Source organism: Delphinapterus leucas, chromosome 1 (genome assembly GCF_059928025.1).
Source record: "Delphinapterus leucas isolate spDelLeu-1000000601 "Yukka" chromosome 1, BTC_Dleu_Yukka2, whole genome shotgun sequence".
In the NCBI taxonomy this organism is placed as follows: domain Eukaryota; kingdom Metazoa; phylum Chordata; class Mammalia; order Artiodactyla; family Monodontidae; genus Delphinapterus; species Delphinapterus leucas.
The window spans coordinates 32,775,061-32,791,479 of record NC_143129.1 but is presented as its reverse complement, the minus strand read 5'-3'; the positions used below and the strand labels follow the sequence as shown (position 1 = coordinate 32,791,479).

Below are 16,419 nucleotides of genomic sequence, written 5' to 3'. Positions count from 1 at the left end.
GAAACCTCCAAAAAGCAGAACTGTTGGTGACTGTAGACAAGGGGTTACAAGACATGAGGGAACTCCATTGGGTATTTAGGGACGTAACAACTGCAGTTTGACACAAAGATGATACAAAGTGGCCTGTTTATAATGTAGGGCTTAAAGGGTTGAGGGGGTTGTCTAGAATTAGAATGTAAGCATGCAAATTTATATATTTCATTTTATTTACACTTTGGAATAATCCAATAATATGCTTCTTAATCAGAGATTGAACCACAGAAATAACCTTCTAAATCCTTTTTTTCCACATCTTTTAAATACATTCCTTTGTCTTAAATCCTGTAAATTATTTTGTTATTGCACACAATTGTTGTTGAAAGGACAGTGTGTTAAAATTAAGTAGTCTTAAAATAAATCATTAATTTGTTTTACATTCCAGATGGGGACCAGAAATTAGCCACAGCTTCATCGAATCCTAGACCACTTAATTCACTGCCAGAGCATTACTGTTGTGAAGAGAGGTGGCTTTGAAAGAAAGGCTTTTAAACTAAAGTAACCATGGCATTTGAACAAAATAACATTTGGCATTCTTAAGTGGCTCTTTTAGACTGAAATAATGGTAACAGAACTATATATATCCAGATGGCTACAATCCTAAAATATTTACATGTCGCAAATTCTTTTCAGATTAAGTTGGTCAGCCTAGGGCAGGGAATCAAGATCAGCCTTAAGAAGACTTGTCACCTGTTCTTAAGAATGTTCTTAAGACTACTTTGTACTTCGGCCACTTATCCTTTTGGACTGTTTCAATGCTATTTCTACTGAAGGCCTTATCTGACCTTTTCCAAATTTAGGTTAGGTTAGGTTAATTTAGGTTAATTTAGGTTAGGTTAATTTAGGTTAGGTTCTCCTTCACAGCACTCTGGTTCTTTTCCATCCTGGCATATGTGTGTTCAGCATGCTGTCCTAACTACAATAAACTTTAGAAAGACTGTGTACTTGTCACCCACATACCTAATACCTGGCATACATACTTGCTCAACAAAGATTATTTTAATACAGTTGTCTATGATTTTAAAGACTGAACTGTATCTGAAGAACAGATCCTCTCAACCAGTTTAATCAGCAAACAGCTCACTTTTAAAGAGAAACAGGAGAATCACTCAAAATGGTCAAAAATATGTAAATGTGTATCAACATCAATAGGAAGGTTACACTCTTTTGGTACAAAAATAAGACCACTCCTGACTTGAAGAGGGGGTTCTTTACGTTTGCTTCTGAACCATTACTAAAAATGTGTGTCAATAATGCAATGCTTATAGCCAAGATAATGGACTTTAAAAACTAATTATTAATAAAAATATATCTAGTGAAGATAAAAGACATTTAGATCCTTTCAAAGATTCTGTTTTTGATCTCTCCTCACCTTACCCCCACAGACTATAAAGATAAAACTCTTTCTTACATATACTAGTCGTATTACTATTACTTCTCTTATCAGAACAAAAATACAATACACAAAACATACTAGAAATAGTTGGTTCTTTTTAATCAGCTATTGATGGTATAATAAAATAAATTTAAGTGGCACCTAATTTAAACATTTAAAATAGTTCATTGAAGGATAATCTACAACACAATATGTTAAGCCAAACAGTCAAAATAACACCTCTTTTTTTTTTTTTCAAGAAGAAATAAAGGCATGATCAACATTATGACCAACAATTTGGGTTCATTTGGACACTTATAGATGACTCTGTAGGCATACTGGCAGGCACGATGCTGAAATACAATCCACTTGACTTATAAATAATGGTAAGATAAAAAAAGAAAGCTATACATTTCAGAATTCTCTGAAATTAAAAAAAAATATCCACCAAATATCACAACAGATCTTTTAATGACTAATTTTTTTTTAACATTACAATTGCTGTTTTAGGGAACACTTTGTCTCTTTGAACATTTAACTAAATGTTCAATGCGTTAAATAATTTACAGAGAGAAATAAGTTTTGTGTTCTGTACAAATTAAAGGACCCATGAATATAACCCCCTCCCACCACCAAAGCTCAAATTTGCAATGGTCTCAGCAGAAAATAAACAGTTCACAATTTAAACAGAATTGATAGCATTACAAACGTTTACAGGACTCCTCTCTTATTTTTTTTGAACAACGAAGATTACAATGACAGAACTGAATGATCAGAATGTAAAAATATTTGTGCAAAACTGCATTAATTGTTCTTACCATTCAATAGAGGTAAAACCTATGAACACACAATAACAATAATGAAGAAAAACTACATTGAAAGCAATTCTGTTAGATTTCAAACAACATTGATCATAGTATTACTAAACATTAAAAGAAAATGTGGCAACATGAGCAGCAGAAGCAACAAATGATTCGGCAATTAATGCCAGCTGAGGAAGCTGACGCTGGAAAATGCCGAAGTGCATCTCCACACCAGCCATCCATCTTACAAGACTGGAAACAGCTGTAGGGCTTAAAACTCACTTCAGTGTCTTTATTCTTGAAATTTGTAGATCATAAATGAAATATTTAACAAAGTCCTTTCCCCCCCTCTCAAGGAGTGTTTCTTGCATCACTGGAAATCCTTAAAAGAGTTGAATCATAGACTCTCTGGATTTACCTACACCAATCCATTTAACTGGGAGAGGAAAAAAAAAATGGTATAAGAATAGTATTAATTCATTTACAATGTTCAATCTTTGAGATTAAAAGATCCCACACTTTTCTCAATGTCACCATTCACTTTTCCCCACTGTGTCTTTTGCTATCTTTTTTTCTCTATTAGCAGATTATGCCAATTTCTAAACGGAATGTGCAGTCAACATTCAGCACAGGGTAGTCTGCCTTACCATTTCCTGTTTTCATTGCACAATATTTACAACTATTCAATTTCTAATGATTAGTATAGTAAAATACTGGCCCAAACCAGCAGAGACCTAAAGAACCTAAAGGTTCTTTAATCAGAGACCTAACTTGATTAAAGAACCTTTCATCAAGTTCCTAATTAACTAGAAAAGATAAGCATCTTTGATAAATGGATGATACTAAGAGGCCACTGAAGTACCACTCTAACTTTCATAACTCACAAAAAGTAGAAATATCTGGAAAAGAATACTGTTTTCACTTGCACAGCCTGAGAACTTGGCTACTGTACCAGTCTAGGGGAATCTCTAATTGTCTGCACCACATGGGTAAACCTTTATGGCATTTTACAGATGTCATTGTTAAATTCATTGTTGTTTATATTTCAAAAGATGTTGACTAAGTGCAGTGAGCAAACATGCTTACAAGATTTGATCTCAAGCTGGGAAAGACAGCTAGCAATAAGGAAAAACAAGATTCATGTTTGGAGATGAACCACAAATATAACGAACAATACAAAATCAGATTAAGTGCATAACAGATTTTATACAGAGGATACTTCCCACTCACTTCACTTTTTGTCTCTGAAATCTCTAACAGTGCAAAAAAAAAAAGGAAAAAGGAAAAAAGCAATGTTTTAAAAGAAAGATTTCACATAATGAGTCATAGCCATAACTTGGTTATGCCTAACTCCTTGGCCAGCTTACATTTGTTTTTTAATAAAGAGTTTTATTCTTATATTTTTTAAAATTGGATTTCCTATTTTATGTACCTATTATTTCCTAATATCTGGTCAAGAAACTCCCCCAACTCTCAAGGGTGGCTTAACCCGAAATGAAAAATACCAAAAACCATTTCTGGTGGTGGTAAAGACAAAAAGGATTTGTTATTAAGAGGGAGAAAGGAATAAGAATCAGTGTCAGAGGGTAAAAAACAGACTGACAGAGAATTAAAAGCAGGGTCAAAAAGGGCGAGAGGTAATCTCTTATCTTCAGGCACATGAAGGATTAGAGAAAGATGATTATATTTACTCTAGGGAATAAAATTATTTTATATTTTCCTGGGCATTTGTGCAAATCGTGAGCACTCTATAAAGTAATAATCTGTTTTTTATCCTATTTCAAAAGTAGACAGTTAAGTCAAAAGTAGAAAAAGATAGTTCTTCATAAAATATTTATATTTACCTGGAATTTGAAGCTCATCTTCAATAAATCGAACATAATTTTGTGCATTAATAGGTAGTTCTTTAAAAGCCCTTGCATTTGATATGTCTGTGTTCCATCCTGGGAGAGTCTTATATTGAACTTCAACTTTATTTAAGACTTCTTGGTTTGCTGAAAGTTAAAGGAATAAGTATATTTGTCCATGGTGTACACTGCCTATTGTCAAACAACTTTTTGATATATCATAGGTTCACAATCTCTTATACTTAGAGCCAGATACGTTTTGGAATTTAGAATTTTTCAGAATTTAGAGAGGTAAAACAGTGCACCATCTAGTATTTTATAATCAAACATATTTCTGCAGCAACAGGATTATTCACTCTAAGTGGGTAGATCATTAGTTCTAATAACATCAGTTCAAGTCAGGTTTTGCCATCAAATAGTTTTGGTGCCAAATTCACAACTTTCAATTTTTAGAGCTTTTTAGATTTCCACACTATGGATTAGGGATTGTGGATCTGTATAATGGCAGCAATCTCACAGAAAAGGTTTGCATATTTGCCCTCACCTGGGAAATCTATTGTTTTTGTGAATGTATACACAGGCTTTGCTGGAAATTTTCTTCATTATCTCACCTAACCAGTTTCTCTGTATTCCCTAATAGAAACCGAAAGGATGCTAAAACAAGAACAGTTTCTTTGACGAGAGACAGTATGGTGGATGCTATGGTACACTGTCCAGATTTCCCTCTTTAGGATTCAGACACTCATTCCCCAGCTATGGGAGTACTGCCTGCTGAGAACTCACAGTTCAGAATCTCCCCAGCTGTCTCCCTGGAGCAGCCCATATCCAATGACTTGTCAGTGTTGGGATACAAAGGACCTGACTACTTACCTTAATTAGGGACCACTCTGAAAAACTATTCTAGCCCCAGAGCTCCCCTATGGGATCAGCTAAGGGCTTTTCATGGAACTTCTCTGCAGTTCAACTTCTCCCTCTGCTTAATCCCGCTTCTTCTCTCACTCCCTTACAGATTGCTCAGAGCACTTGCAAACAAACTACCTACATGTACATCTCTATATCAGAGAGTCTGTTTCCCAGGGGACCGAAAGTAAGACAGTTGGTGCCAGGAGTGGTATAAGGAAGAAGGCTCTAAAATGGGAACTTGAAGCTGGATCATTGGCTAGCTGGCTGGCAAGGAGGATCGCTAGTGGCAGACAGAGTATGGATAATCTCGGGCATGTTATAGTAGGGCAACTGTTAAAACTTTCATGGGAGGTGAACTGGGATGCCACGGTAGGAAGTAAAGCACTCGCAATACCTGAAGCACTGAGAAATGAGCACAATGGAACAATGGAATTGAAGGGCTCTAGATGAATGCCATTCATGAACTGGAGAAAGACAATGAAAGATTACTGAAAACACCTAGAGAGAATCTCACCTCCTACAGCAGAGAGCAGGAAAAGCTGAGGATCAGGCTTAGGACTTAGTCATACAGACAGCAGAGCTCCAGAGAAAGCTGAATTCTCAAATCCAGCAAATCTGATATGACAAGGCCAGATCCTGTTTGAGAAAAAAGTGGGACCCTGAGACTTTGGATGAGACATCCGGGTTGAACCCCTAAATTCGCCGATGGCCTGCAGAATGGCCTACTACTTTCTGTTGAAGACGAAGGCCTCCCTTTGCGTGAGGATGATGCAGAAGCCTCTGCCATGCAAGGCAGCTTGTGGCCCTGTCAGGGCCTACCTCTATCTCCCCTCCTGACCAGCAAACAATATCTAGGGTCAAGGTACAACGTAAGTTGGCCAAGGATGCACGGGGCCTGCTAAAGGAGGAGATGGACTACATTCTGAAGGATCTGCAGGACTGAGCCAAGATTTACCAGCAGGAGCCAAAGAAGTATGTATGGAACTGGATCCTCAAGGTACTGGATCAAGGGGTCCTGCGAGTGGTGGGATAAAAAGTTCAGTAAGAGAGTATATTGATATGGAAGTTCTCTCCTATGATCCACGATACAAACGTGATGAAAACATACTGCTAGGAATGTTCTTGGACGCTTAGAGAAAGTGATGAACCATACTCGGTCAGAACTGTTTGTGAGAGATGATAGAAGAAGGAATCAAAAGACCCAGAGGGGCTTCTCCTTCCAGCCATGATGGAGTACATGGTTCTAGACTAACTTTTCCAGCATAAATAACTGTAAAACTGGACAAAATATACGACAACTCATTCCAGGCAGTGGTCAATAAGCAGCACAAACTGTGGTTTCCAAGAGAAAGAAAACTCGTAAGCAATTTCCAAAACTACTCAACTCTCTGCCTAGGGACAATTTCCTGATCAATGAAAGTCAGGACCCTGGAGTCAGTAGAGAATGGTGGTCCCACTGACCTGAGAAGGCAGATATCAGATTTCAGGGAAGCTGAAGTAGCTAGAATCCTCAAGGTTAAGCGTCAGACAGGAGGGAGCTACACAGACAGAGAGGGTACCTTCCCCAGAAGTCTGTGTGAAAGTCCTGTGGCTAAAGTTCAACCATACATGCAAAGAATGGGACCGTGGGAGGCTTACCAGATAGCAGTTGTCACAGAGTTGAGTGGGACAAAGATTCTAGAGGTCAAGCAGTGCTGGTAAAAGGGAAGGAACAGGGTACACTGGAGCTCCAGCACTGCCAGATTGGAGAGATCTCTTTATACCTTGTTAACTCTCCTGGCATCCAGCTGAGACAACAGAAAGGCTGTTCATTAAAAGTAAAAACCATACTTTAGATTGAAATCTACTACAGACTCCCCCCTCAACACCCCAACAAAGCCTAAAACCAAGCTCTGCCAAGATCCACAGAGGAGACAATTTGGAGACTGTATCACACTAGGTTAGAGATTTGGGAAACACCTTGGGCTCTCCACATAACTATACTAACAAAGCATAAAACCAAGCTATATAAGGTTCAGGATGATCAGCCAGTAATTCAGCTGTCCCCTAAAACAAGAACTAATACTCTTCAGAGTAAGACAACAGAATCCAAGTCTCTACAACACATTACCCACAATGTCCAATATTCAACCCAAAGTCATTAGACACAGAAACAGTGATCCACAATCAAGGAAAAGAATAGTCAAGGGAAACCAAACTGGAGATGGTCCAGATGTTAGCTAACAAATAATGACTTTGAACATGTTTCTAAGAACTTGCAGCTCTCCTCAATTCCCAAGGACTGGTCACAAAACCTACCAGCCTACCAAGTTCCATTAAGCTAGTCAATATTCCTTCATTTGACATATTTCTAGTCTTATAGGATGACTAAACAATTTAACAGTTTCTATTTCTGGAAGCTGGAAACATTTATGGAAATTCCTGAGTAATTGAAGAAATCATACAACTAAAGATACGCCTGAAAAAAAACATTGCCTCAAGTAGGAAATCTCCCTACATCCATCCACTTTAGACACAGAATAGAAGTCAGAAAAAAATCATTCCTGTGGCTTGAAGGACATAGTGGGTTAATGAATTAAGAGCCTGCTTACCCTGACAAGCAGGGCTCTTTTCTCCTGTCTCACATTTCTCAAGGAAGGGAGGAATGCCTACAGAGAGGTTAGTTTCAAAATAGGGACGGTAAGATTCCGGAGCAGCATAACTGGGCTCAGTGGTACCATGTTTCTTCTTTCCTATTTTAAGTTTGAGCACATGCTTGCTGCGACCCAGCACCCAAATGCATAGCAGCTATGAAACAAATGCTAGTAAGTGAATGTACCTGCACTATTCACAAAGGGCATATCAAGTCTGTAGCTATATATCATAAGTTATACAGAAGAGCTTTATGAATTGCTCTAATACATACACCTAATAATACTCTTTATACACAGCCTAAAAAAAAGAGTACCTGGGAAATGAGGTATAATTTCACCATCTAACTTGTATGCAACTCCAACTTTGATTTCCGTAAACATGTCCAAAATATCCAATTTGGTAAGTGCCAACCTAATTTTGGAAGAAAAGGCGACGTTAAAATAGCAAATTCTTAAAGGCCCTAACAACCAACTTGATAAGGGAGTAAAGGAAAATTCATACAAAGTTAACAGTTCCAAAGCAATTCTGAAAACTGGTTAGGATTATATTTTAAAGCATGCCACACATAAAACACTACAGGGCAATATACTGATGTAATTTTTCCTCATAATAAAAACAATGACTTAACTGATCTACTAGTGGGTTACTTTTCTAATAATTATAGTAGATTTTCACTCTTTGATAGATCCACATCCTCTTGCTTAGTTTCTCAGGATCAACCAACACATATCCACAGAGGGCTGCCTGAAGTAAAGGATGCATCTTATGGCTGTGGGACACAGCAAAACTGACTCTTCCACATGGATGACAAGATACATGTACATTTACACATATGCTATCAATCCTCATTTCTTCACTCTCCTTACCATCAACTCCACCCTTCTGGTCAGAAATTGTCAAAGGAGAGTGAGGAAACCACATCAAGGACCTCTTCATGATACATCAAAATCTCCCAATAAACTGACTGAAAAACAGAGTTTTACAGGAAAATCTATAGAAATTAGATAAAACACTAGGTTTGAGATTCTTGCCCACAGATTACTTTTTTATCCTTTATTCTGTTATTTGCTAGAAATTAAGTGTAATTAATACAAACATGAATACATTTTTACACTTACTTATGTGTACGTGTTAATAACAACCTACGGAGCATTTTTAGTGTGCCATGCAGCATGCTATATGCTCTCATCTAGTTTTCAAAATACCCTTTTGAAGTAGATAGTACTATTATCTAGATTTTAAAGGTGATGAAAAAGGCACAGAAAGATCAACTTGCCCAAAGTCACACAGCATAACGCATGGATGTGAGATTTGAATCCAGAAGTCAGACGTCTCTCAAGCTCATCCACTAAACCACTGTTATACTGCCTCCCCTCTGCATATATACTCTATGTTACTCCATCTATCTACCTACCTACCTTTCTACCTGTCTTACTTCCCTCTATATTTATACGCATGTAAGGGTATCACGATTCTTTTCTCCCAACCTTGGATATCCAGGAAAAAAACCTGGGGTCCCTCTCCTTATGTACCCTTCCCCTGTATCTTGGTCCACTTCTACCCTGAACTGCAATTTCATTTGGAGTCTAAAGAGTGAAATTTTTCTATTAGTGCACTACCTCTAGTGTGCACTCCACAAAATTTAACCTGTGGTCATGAATTGTCATTTATGAAATAAATGTTTCTAAGAATACTCACGCAGTAAATCCATTAATCATATGAGCATATTTGAGCAAAACAAGGTCCAACCAGCCACACCGTCTTTTCCTTCCAGTAGTTACACCAAACTCTCTACCCCTTGTTTGTAATAATTCTCCAATTTCCTAAGGAACAGAAAATAAAACCTTAGGACTAGAATAGCAATGCTCTAAATCTAGTAGAATTATACGAGAGATCATATAACAAGTCTAAGTTTCTTAGAGATAAACATCTTTCAGAAAATAAGTAAGTTGAAGATAGAATTCCATAGATGATAGATTTTATGTGAGGGAGGCATTATTTGAGATAGATCCGCTTTTGGCTTCACTTTTTACCACTATTTTAAAACCAAGAACATTTTTTATGTTATGTTACATTAAATGCTGCATATTAAAAACTAAGTTGTTAGTATTTATTAAAATAGATAAGTTAGGTCAATTTGTTCTAAGGACTTTAGTTTGATGACTTCCCTGAAAACCATAAGGCAAACTCTCACCTAGTAGTTGCTATCACAGTGTCCTTTTGAAGAGAATTGAGGTTGAAAATAATGCTCAAAGTTCTAAGCTACAGCCACTCCCTACAACCTAATTTTCCCATCTATGATCTATCTGTTCCTTAATTTACACCTTTCTGATTAAAGCCATCATTTCATTACCTCACGTATTCTGACATAATTACAATTAATAGGTTGCTCTGTCAGGTTTGAATTCCAGCCTTGTCTATCTGTGTGGCCTTGGGCAAGTTACTTCAGCTCTCCATGCCTCAGTTTCCCCATGTGTAGAATGGGGATGGTAATAGCACCCAGCTCCCAGAGTTGCTGTGAGGACCCAAAGAGCTTCTAAGTTTACAGCAATTAAACAGTGCCTGGCCCAAAGTCACCACCAAGTAAGTGTCGGCTATGATTAGACAATGTCTGGAGATCATTTTCCTCAATCGACTCCTAATAAGCTCTTGGTGAAAGATAGTTGTTATTTTTAGCTTCTTTCTCCTCTACCATCTTAATCCCCTTCATAAACCCACCTGTCACTTAGCCTTGCAATTACAATTACCTTTAAGCACCCACTAATCCCTCCCCTTTTGTTGTCAATCTGCTGCCACTAACAATAAAGGTGTATATAATTTTCTTTAATGTTGCTCTGATTACTCTTGCAAATTAAGTGAAATGCACAGAAGATAATAATTCATTAAGGGGAAAAAAAGCATGATTTTTTTATTTTAAAACTTCTAAATTAGATTTACTGAGAAATAGGCTCACATTGTCTTGCTCTGTAGGAAAGGCACCAATACCAACTCTAGTTGTATAAGCCTTCACAACTCCATACACTTCTCCAACATTTTGAGGGGGCATACCCAAGCCAGTACAAACACCTCCAACTGTACAGTTCGAAGAGGTTACAAAAGGGTAAGTTCCTAAAAATAGAAACAAATAGTAAAATATACACAAATGATAGACATTATTTTAAAAATTCTGCATTTGAGTATATTCTAGGTATTTGAGAATATAACTGTAACCGCCCTTTCAAAGCCTCGATGTTTTATTCCTGATTCCTTTTGTCTGTAGAGAGATAAAAACATAGGTGGTTAAGCTACAGCTGTAGTGCTTATACTAGAGAGGCTCCTTGAGTACATGTAATTACTCAGCTCTGTCTGGTAGGCACTCACCTAATAGGCTGCTAAATAATTTAATGCCAAAACTCTGGTGTTATTCTACTATGCAGACTTATATATATTTTAACACTCTCCTGTTAGTTTAAAGCAAATTTATTTTACTCCCCTGATACAAATATTAAGGTGTGCCAGCAACCTGGAGTGACAACAGTACACTAAGAATTTTGTGGTATTCAGCATTTTCTGACCTTTTTATCTGTCTTCAGGGAATAATCCCAGAAACGACAAGAGTAAGCAAAGAGTGGTGTACTTCCCCCCCTCCCCAAACCCTGGCCCCAAGATCCTCTTCATACTTAAACTATTCACTATGCTAATTAGACACTGCTTTCTTTCCAGATTGGATAGGCATATTATGGTATCAAAAATACATATCTACTATACAGAAATACACTTTAATTGGCTTACTTGGAGTCAAAAGCCAATGAAATGCCAGTAAGAGCTGAGAGCAATCAGATTTATCCTGAAAGATCATGTTTAGATGAAAAGGCCAACGAATTAGGCCAAGAAAGGCAGCAGTTTGAAGACGATAGCATTAACTTTTTGAAGATGGAGGAAATGCTCTAAATCCACTCAGAATCTCACGTCCAGGGAGTCAATTAAACAGACTTCCATAGATCTTAGAATGTGCATGTTTAATAACAATGTATATTAGCTTTTGATTTTTTAAAAAAGGCTGAATTAAAGGTCCTTTCAAAGGATTCATCTAATCATCTTACAGTTCCAAGGAAATGAGGTCTGGAATTGAACCATAAACCAAACAACAAAAAAAAATCAGTTTATAAAAACCCAAACCTACTGACCCAAATAGTGATTTCATTTTTCTACGGAATTGCAGAACTTAACACAAAATATTCCTTTTTTAAAAAAAGGGTTAGTATAAGATGACAAACTTTCATCATTCCTGAATATACAAGCAAAAAAGCTTATTTCAAAATCCTTTAATGCTAACGTTAATTATTTATATCTTAAGCAATTTAGGACTCAGTTAAGCTCCCCATAAGTCATATCTCACTTACCAAAATCAATATCTAGTAGTGCTGCATTCGCACCTTCTACCAAGATTTTCTTTGGTGGCCCATGTAGAGCCTCGTATAGGAAATAAACTCCATCTCTCACCATTGGTTTAATCCTTTCCATATAACTCTATATACAAAGACAAAAACCAAGTTCAACGTATACTAATAAATTTACAATGAAACCAATACGAGTAAAAATTACCTGACTTTGACAGTGAAAACTGACCAATGCAAAGTAGAAAGGGATTGGTGACGGTGCTCACCCTACTGCAACATTTGGATTGGCTTTGGTCTCTCATGCTGATTCTCCAGAACCAGAAAAGAGATACTATTTCAAGAAAAGTAGAGATACAATGAAATTCAAAGGTTCTATTTTTTTTTTTTTTTTTTTGCGGTACGCGGGCCTCTCACTGTTGTGGCCTCTCCCGTTGCGGAGCACAGGTTCCGGACACGCAGGCCCAGCGGCCATGGCTCACGGGCCCAGCCACTCCGTGGCACGTGGGATCTTCCCAGACCAGGGCACGAACCCATGTCCCCTGCATCGGCAGGCGGACTCTCAACCACTGTGCCACCAGGGAAGCCCCAAAGGTTCTATTTTAACCTCACTGCAAATAATGATGACAATCTTCCAAATAGCCAAGTACTCATACTTCATAAACCAGCTTTCAGGAAAATAAACAAGAACTGAATATATTACATTATGCTTTTATATTTTGTAGGTATTAGAAAAGCAGAAGTTATAGCCCATATAACCATAAGCTGCATCAAGGTTTTTCTCAAAATGTGGTGAAGGCCACAAGTGACACTGCCAAGCACGTAAGTATCAATAATTGACTACTAATATTCTCTTATTCTTTTCCCATTGTATTCCATTACAGTAAAATACCTTAGCAGTATTACTAGTAGATAATATCAAATACTAACATACACACAAACATGATAAAACTTTCTCAAAACACGTTTAAAGTATTAATAATACTGCTTCATTTTAGGAATTCAATTAAAAATATAATATAAACAAGAGTTTCCCCAAAGCTTATAGTATAACTACAATAAAATCTAGTTTCAACCATGTTTAAATATTTAGCCAGACTAGTATGGAAATTCCAGGATCCACTCATGAACTCACCTGAGTATGTTATACCTATTGATGAAAATATAATTCCCCCCTTGGCCCTAGTCCCCAATCTCATGCTTCTTCCTGTTTTAGTCCTTTTTTTTAATGCCTGAAATGACCGTACTATTCATCACAACCCTTGCTCCTTAAAGTCTTGGTTCAACATATAGTAGTCCCCCCCTTATCCTAGGGGGATAGGTTCCAAGACCCCCAGGGGATGCCTGAAACCGCAGACAGTACCAAACTGTATACATACTGTGTTTTTTCCTATACATACATACCTATGATAATGTTTAATTTACAAATTAGGCACAGTAAGAGATTAACAACAATAACCAATAATAAAATAGAAAAATTATGACAATATACTGTAATAAAAGTTATATAAATATGGCCTCTCTCTCCCTCAAAATATCTTACTGTACAAATTTAATGTCTTTTTCATCCTAGGCACTTATCATGCATTGTTATACTTATGCAGTTTGATGTTCAACAGCAAAACTAGCATAAATTTCTTCTTCCTTCTTCACAATTTCATAGAAGAAGATTCATTCTTACTGTAGACCTTACCAACTCAGCATATGATTTTTTCTCTTTCCTGATTAAGTTGAGAACTTTCACCTTTTCACTTAAAGGAAGCACTGTATGGCTTCTCTTTGGTGTATCCAAATTGCCAGCATCACAACTCTTGTGCTTTGGGGCCGTTAGTAAGTAAAATAAGGGTCACTTGAATATAAGCACTGTGATACTATGACAGTCAATCTGATAAGTGAAATGGCTGCTAAATGACTAATGGGTGGGATGCATTGGACAAAGGGATGACTGACATCTTGGGCAGGATGGAGCAGAAGAGCAAGAGATTTCATCACACTACTCAGAAATTCTCAAATTTAAAACTTATGAGTTGTTTTGCAGTTGACCATGGGAAACTGAAACCATGAAAAGTGAAACCAAGGATAAGGGGGAAATATTGTTTATCACCTATTAAGAATCTTTTTACCTAATTCTGGTCATTATTATTCACCTAATTTACTTTCATTCAGAACATGTATAAAATATAATTGAAAAGATATACCTGTACTTTAGCACGTAAATATTTCCAAGTTGCTAGTAATAAATTTAAAATATTTGTTGCATGACAGAATGAAAACAAAATGGCAGTCTATTCCAAGCAACAATCCATACACTGAAATCCAAATACTTAACATTTATAATGTTCCTTGGAGGTCATTTTTTTTTTAGAAATTCAGTGAGTGGCTAGACCTAAGGCCTGCAACAATTCTAAAATGACATATCAGGTATGTAAATTCCTATTCAGTTCTGGAATTGATGTCATACTTATTTAAGAGTGACAATCAGACACACGAGAAGCAGCTTGAAACTCACCAAAGATTTTGGAAGAATGGAAGGGTGGAGAGGATAGGCAACTTGACTACTGGCTAACTCAGGCACCAACTGTGGGCCTGATCTTTGGCCAATTACCTTACTTGTCTCTTAAGAGTACAGTGCTAAAGAAATTGACCCTACGGGGTAACAGTCCTAAATGGGCTGGTTAGTTTTAAAAGTTATCATCTCGTACTTGTCCCTTTGTTGATCTATCCCCCAAATTCCTATGAATGATTTTTATATGATACAAAGCTAGTCTTTTTTTCTGCTCAAAAATTATTCAATAGCTAAACTCCCTATCACTGCATATAAGGCCAGCATAAGACCTATGATTTGCTCCCTACTTGTCTAATTTTATTTTCAGGTACTTTATTCTTGCTCCCTGCTCCCCACTCAATATTTTGTTTAAGCTACATCATGTAAAGTTACTCAAACATGCCACATCCTTTTAGGCTATATGTTTTTAAACTTAAAATTACAAATTCACTTCACCATTTCTTACCTATAATACTTTATACATATCTGTGTGGCACTTACTAACCACATGTTCTTCAACCTTATATTTTCAGTTCCTAATACAAAGACTGAATGAATGAAAGATCTAGATGCCAATTTGGCAAACGAGTTTTAAAAAGGACATTATAAATATCAGAAAGCATTACCTTGAGTTTTTGTAATTCACCTTCAATGTCTATTTCCAGCGTGGGGTATATAGATTTGTACTGGTTAGCCAAAACTTTGAACCTGAAAATTACAGATAAATCAAGACCTCAGCTCTGTTTAAAAATATTCTGAATAATTTCATTTGATTCAAATGGTTTCTGGAGATAAGTGGTCTTAATAACAATCCCCAAACTGAAGTTACACTCTGAGAAATAGAATCTAATAAAGAAGATCAGTCATATGAATAAATGATACACTCAAAATATTTTTTACTGATAGGGATATCAACAATATAATTAAGGTGAGGGGTGGGAGGAGGAGGGAATGACTGAAATCTGTAACCACAAGACTTAAATCGAATTAACTATATTGTACTGCATGAAAGACAAAAGGGGACGGTCTAAAATGACGCTTTTAAGAGAGACAGAGGCAGGCGTTAGCAATTTGTCTCCAATATTCTTAGTGGAGGTGTCCCAACAGTGCAGACAGACAAACTGCTGACTGAAAATCGATACAGCGAGTGATCTCTGATGCCATCTGTTATTAGATGTGACCAGCTAACGCCTCATCACTGAGTCACCATACAGTTTTCGGATGATTATCAGGTTTCCCATGGAGATTTTTTCTACAGAGATTAAGTGTCAATGGGGCATTTCTATTTTTCAAGGTGAGCTTGATACGCAATAGTTCACCAGTACCTGAGAGCCTAATTATTTCCCGGTGGGAGGACACAACAGAGTCTTTGGACCTGAAAATCCGAGGACCCTAGGCTGTGGTGACCCCACCACAGCACTGCCACATCCCCCTGGAAGCATCTCTATTTCTCAGTAAAACATTCCAAACTCCAATCCTTAAATATAATTTTGGCTTTGTCTTTTTGTGGTACTGATATGATATCAACATCATGTTGTTTTCGTGAAGTTAATTTCAAATTAAGGACCAATTCAAATGTAATAAAAAAACTTTAATATTTCAAATGAAACAAAAAAGCCAACTACCACTACTCAACTGATTTTTATCAATTTGCATATTGGGTTTTAAAAATCCTAAAAATCCATTTTGAAATGCAAGGTAGTTACCTCTCAGAGAAGCCATCAAAGTCAGAAACAAGATCACACATCCTGAGTCCACTCCGAGCAGCTTTGGAAGAATAAACTGGGCCAATGCCCTTTTTTGTGGTACCCAAACTTTAAAATAAATCAAAACAAGCTCTGAGTTAGAAAAGAAAGATGCAGTTCTTATGGTCAGATCAACACAAAGAATGAAATTTTTA

The 16,419-nt window shown here is 36.9% G+C and overlaps 2 protein-coding genes across 2 annotated transcripts in view; one reads left to right on the top strand and one right to left on the bottom strand.

Annotated features, from left to right (window-relative positions):
* SPMIP3 (sperm microtubule inner protein 3) overlaps positions 1–1,666 on the top strand; it is a 71,200-nt gene extending 69,534 nt beyond the window's left edge. Inside the window, 1 exon segment of the mRNA XM_089907874.1 lies at positions 422–1,666. Within this exon segment, the coding sequence (XP_089764000.1) occupies positions 422–513 (92 nt within the window). The 3' untranslated portion in view covers positions 514–1,666.
* The window catches only part of ADSS2 (adenylosuccinate synthase 2), a 40,064-nt gene continuing 25,152 nt past the window's right edge, over positions 1,508–16,419 (bottom strand). The window contains exons 6-13 of the mRNA XM_022579422.3: positions 16,226–16,333; positions 15,146–15,227; positions 11,981–12,107; positions 10,552–10,706; positions 9,297–9,421; positions 7,912–8,009; positions 4,059–4,208; positions 1,508–2,650 (exon numbers count right to left, since the gene is read on the bottom strand). Of these exons, the coding sequence (XP_022435130.1) occupies positions 2,598–2,650; positions 4,059–4,208; positions 7,912–8,009; positions 9,297–9,421; positions 10,552–10,706; positions 11,981–12,107; positions 15,146–15,227; positions 16,226–16,333 (898 nt within the window). The 3' untranslated portion in view covers positions 1,508–2,597. The remainder of the gene's footprint in view (positions 2,651–4,058; positions 4,209–7,911; positions 8,010–9,296; positions 9,422–10,551; positions 10,707–11,980; positions 12,108–15,145; positions 15,228–16,225; positions 16,334–16,419) is intronic.